Raw genomic sequence first — 5,000 nt, 5'->3', positions numbered from 1 at the left:
GAGGGAAAGGGAAGAGGGGAGGAGGGAAAGGGAGGAGGGGAGGAAGGAAAAGGAGGAGGGGGAGGGAGGAGGAGAGGAGGAAAAGGGAAGAGGGGAGGAGGGAAAGGGAGGAGGGGAGGAAGGAAAAGGAGGAGGGGGAGGGAGGAGGAGAGGAGGAAAAGGGAAGAGGGGAGGAGGGGGAGGGAGGAGGAGAGGAGGAAAAGGGAAGAGGGGAGGAGGGAAAGGGAGGAGGGGAGGAAGGAAAAGGAGGAGGGGGAGGGAGGAGGAGAGGAGGAAAAGGGAAGAGGGGAGGAGGGAAAGGGAGGAGGAGAGGAGGAAAAGGGAGGAGGAGAGGAAGGAAAAGGAGGAGGGGGAGGGAGGAGGAGAGGAGGAAAAGGGAGGAGGAGAGGAAGGAAAAGGAGGAGGGGGAGGGAGGAGGAGAGGAGGAAAAGGGAGGAGGAGAGGAAGGAAAAGGAGGAGTGGGAGGGAGGAGGAGAGGAGGAAAAGGGAAGAGGGGAGGAGGGAAAGGGAGGAGGGGAGGAAGGAAAAGGAGGAGGAGGAGAGGAGGAAAAGGGAGGAGGAGAGGAGGAAAAGGGAGGAGGAGAGGAAGGAAAAGGAGGAGGGGGAGGGAGGAGGAGAGGAGGAAAAGGGAAGAGGGGAGGAGGGGAGGAGGGAAAGGGAGGAGACACACACACACACAGAGGTTTGGATGCAGTGACATTGTGGCTTCACCTCTACTGCTTTTCAGCATAGGAAAATTCAATAGGACAGATGGCTGTGTGTTTATCTGTCTGTCTGTTCTTCAATTGCAGTTTCTCTCTCTTTCTCTCTCTCTCCCTCTCTCTCTCTCTCTCTCTCTTTAATCTCTCATTCACCATGCCATACATCTAACTAATTCTGCGTCAACTTCAGATTCACATCTGGTGTGTGTGCACGTGTGTGTGTAACCGTATCCTTATTGGCTGTCTCTGCCTAGCATGTTAGCATTGTGCTCCAGCCTTGATAAGGTACTGTAATACTTGGCTAATGTGAGTGTTAATTAGCAAGCTAATGAAAGAGGCATTAGGAAAGTGTAATTGCTTTGAGAGTTTGGGACTCATGTTCTGTTCAGATGGGAGTAGAGGATTGAGTGCTGTTAGGCGTGTGTTTTGGGGGGAGTTGGGGGCTGTTGGGTGTGTGTGTGTGTGTGTGTGTGTGTGTGTGTGTGTGTGTGTGTGTGAGGTGCTGGGACGGTACCAGAATCGCAAAAAATAAATCCACTGAAAAATGAGAACGCGAATCAGGCCAAACTCTTTGGTCCTTGTATATAAACTATAGTGTGGTATATCTTGAAAAAAATAAAATAATTGTGACTCTATTTTCTATCAATAAGTAAAATGTAATCTCAGCGACTATTTAAGCAATAAACCAAACAACATTATAGCCCCTCCCCCACTAATAACTAGTGATTCCAGGCTATTGGTAAAAACAGCTGTGAGATTCGTACTTTTTCTCTGCCACCAACATGGGAGTGAATGCATTGAAGCAGCATATTCATCTGGGATAACGTTGTAGGTTACACCGGTTAAGTATAAGAATATTTGTCGGGGGGCCTCGCGAGTGGCGCAGCGGTCTAAGGCACTCCTCACCGTGTTTGAGGCGTCACTACAGACCCGGGTTCGATCCCAGGCTGTGTAACAGCCGGCACGTGACTGGGAGAACCATAAGGTGGTGCGCAATTGGCCCACCGTCATCCGGGTTAGGGGAGGGTTTGGCCGGCTGGGATTTCCTTGTCCTATCTCACTCTAGCGTCTCCTTGTGGTTGGCCGGGTGCCTGCAAGCTGACTTCAGTCACCAGCTGGACAGTGTTACCTCCTACACATTGGTGTGGCTTTGGTGTGGCTGGCTTCTGGGTTAAGTGAGCAGTGTGTCAAGAAGCAGTGAGGCTTGGCAGGGTCATGTTTCAGAGGATTCACCTCTCCTGAGTCTGTAGGGGAGTTGCAGCGATGAGACAAGACTGTAACTACCAACTACGAAAAAAGGAAATATTATTTGCCAGGGCATATTAGTTCATTATAAATCCGATTTTTTTTTACATGGGCTGTGGGAAGCTAATCAACTTTCAAATCACGTCAACTTCAAGATTGCCGTCTTGGTTTAGCTTGGCATTAAATAAACAGCCTATTTTTCATTAATAGCCAAATATAATCTCAGCGACGGTTCAAACAATAAACCAAACAGCATTGTATCCGCGTTAGAAAACCCCCAAAATGCATTTTGTTTAGAAAGGATGCTCAAATATTCGGACTCCAGCCGAGAGCATGGGCCTCGATAAACCCTTTCATACCTACAGTGCCTGGTTAGCGTCCAAGAGGTTGATTTGGAATTTTGGCCTGTGTTGATTGGCCGTGTGACTGATTGACAGCTGTCTGCCCTCCCCAGGACCAATGAGCAGCTGGTGGGCTTCCTGACAAAGTACCGGGACATGAACTTCATCAAATCCCACGGCAGAGACAACACACGGTGAGACACATGTAGATCTGTGTGTGTGTTCATCTACGTTTGTGTATGTTCATCTGTTTGTGTGTGTGTTCATCTGCGTGTGTGTGTTTGTGTGTGTGTGTCCTTTCCAGGTTCATCCGTAAGCAGGGTCTGGACCGGCTCTTCTTCGAGTGTGACACACACATGTGGCGCCTAGGCGACCGCAAGATCCCAGAAGGCATTGCGGTGGACGGAGGTTCCGATTGGTTCCTTCTGAACCGCATGTTTGTGGATTACATCATCAACTCTGAAGATGAGCTGGTCGTCAGCATGAAGCGCTTCTACGCATACACACTGCTGCCTGCCGAGGTAACACACACACACTATGCAGTCAGCACAAACTGCACACTACTGACTATCTAACATATTCCCCCCCCCCCCCCCCCCTCTCCCTCTCCCTCTCTTTCCAGTCGTTCTTCCACACAGTGCTAGAGAACAGTGCTCACTGTGAGAGTATGGTGGACAACAACCTGCGTATCACCAACTGGAACAGGAAGCTGGGCTGTAAGTGTCAGTACAAACACATCGTAGACTGGTGCGGCTGCTCCCCCAATGACTTCAAATCTCCTGACCTGCCACGCTTTCAGGTGAGACACACACGCGTACAACGCTCGCGCGCACGCACGCACGCACGCACACACACACACACACACAGTGCTGTAAATCTCAGTACATCTCTCTACCAAGGGTATGAACCCAACTAGCTTAGCTCTAGCTGGCTAACTTCTATGAACCAGACTAGTTTAGCTCTAGCTGGCTAATTTATGTGATCCAGAATAGCAATGAGACAGCTGGCTATGTCTCACTGTGGCACAGCAAATGGACAAGAATAGCTTAACGTTCACAACTAAGTGCTCCTGTCTGTACTTATAGCCTGTGGTTACTTTATTCATCTAACAACTGTTCCAGGGCCAGCGGTGGTTTAGTTCCTGATGATATTGCTGATGACTTGGCCAGAGGAAACTGATTCTGAATCAGCAGTTCTGGGTCAGTGTGTGAGCGTGTGGTTTCTGTAGTGCCTTGTAGCTAGCTGGTGGTGTGTGATTGGCAGAGTTGTTATTATAATAATGTTGGGGTTGTTGGACTGTAGAGAGGTCTTATGTAGCCCTGACCGAAGGGAAGCACACACACACACACACACACACACACACACACACACACACACACACACACACGGGTTCTGAGGGTTTTCATTCGATTGAGTTTCCTGGACAGTGAGGTCGTCTTTAACTCTGAACCTCCCCCAGCTGAGTGCAGCCACGCCCCCCCCCCCCCCCCCCCCCTCCACACACGCCAGACTGTGCCACAGGTTCACGTGCACATAGATTCTCTCTCTCTGTCTCTAGTGTGGTAGTTGATCCTGTATTCTGTTGATTTAATGTCCTGCCTACAGTGATTGGCAGCGTGATTGGCAGTAGTGTGGGCCAATCACCAGTCAGCACCACAATGATGTTCTATGTAATTGACATGTTGGTTTCATTTGATGTGATGCATGGCCCCGGAATAGAACCCAGCTTGTTCTGGAGCTAGTCAGTCCTCAGACGTGTATGTGTTGTGTATAATAAACATTATGGAAAGAAGGTTTGTTGTGGTCCTTCCACCCGCGTCCTCCACATCAGATATACAGTGAGTTATTAGTGAGATTCACAGTGCTAACCAGGTTTAGGTAAACTGGTTTTTACTAGTGGTTTATTTTTATTATAATTACATGTAGGCCATACTTGGCAGCTAAAAACTTAAATCCATCCTGACTGAAGGAAGTATTGATGGAAGAAGTATTGATGGAGGAAGTATTGATGGAGGAAGTATTGATGGAGGAAGTATTGATGGAGGAAGTATTGATGGAGGAAGTATTGATGGAAGAAGTATTGATGGAAGAAGTATTGATGGAGGAAGTATTGTAATGGGGCGGCAGGGTAGCCTAGTGGTTAGAGCGTTGGGCTAGTAACCGGAAGGTTGTGAGTTCAAACCCCCGAGCTGGCAAGGTACAAATCTGTCGTTCTGCCCCTGAACAGGCAGTTAACCCACTGTTCCCAGGCCGTCATTGAAAATAAGAATTTGTTCTTAACTGACTTGCCTGGTTAAATAAAGGTAAAATAAAATAAAAAATAAAATAAAAATTGATGGAGGAAGTATTGATGGAGGAAGTATTGATGGAGGAAGCTCCCATCCTGACTGAAGGAAGTATAGATGGAGGAAGTATTGATGGAGGAAGCTCCCATCCTGACTGAAGGAAGTATTGATGGAGGAAGCTCCCATCCTGACTGAAGGAAGTATTGATGGAGGAAGCTTCCATCCTGACTGAAGGAAGTATTGATGGAGGAAGCTTCCATCCTGACTGAAGGAAGTATTGATGGAGGAAGTATTGATGGAGGAAGCTCCCACCCTGACTGAAGGAAGTATTGATGGAGGAAGCTCCCATCCTGACTGAAGGAAGTATTGATGGAGGAAGCTTCCATCCTGACTGAAGGAAGTATTGATGGAGGAAGCTTCCATCCTGA

At 48.4% G+C, this 5,000-nt stretch overlaps 1 protein-coding gene across 1 annotated transcript in view; it reads left to right on the top strand.

Moving 5' to 3' along the window:
- The window catches only part of LOC139405224 (xylosyltransferase 1-like), a 51,234-nt gene that overhangs the window by 30,413 nt on the left and 15,821 nt on the right, over positions 1–5,000 (top strand). Inside the window, exons 5-7 of the mRNA XM_071147659.1 lie at positions 2,401–2,481; positions 2,592–2,808; positions 2,910–3,086. Coding sequence (XP_071003760.1) covers positions 2,401–2,481; positions 2,592–2,808; positions 2,910–3,086 — 475 coding nt within the window. The remainder of the gene's footprint in view (positions 1–2,400; positions 2,482–2,591; positions 2,809–2,909; positions 3,087–5,000) is intronic.

Source organism: Oncorhynchus clarkii, unplaced genomic scaffold (genome assembly GCF_045791955.1).
Source record: "Oncorhynchus clarkii lewisi isolate Uvic-CL-2024 unplaced genomic scaffold, UVic_Ocla_1.0 unplaced_contig_3130_pilon_pilon, whole genome shotgun sequence".
In the NCBI taxonomy this organism is placed as follows: Eukaryota; Metazoa; Chordata; class Actinopteri; order Salmoniformes; family Salmonidae; genus Oncorhynchus; species Oncorhynchus clarkii.
The sequence above is the reverse complement of the archived record's forward strand: the minus strand, read 5'-3'. Positions and strand labels throughout refer to the sequence as shown.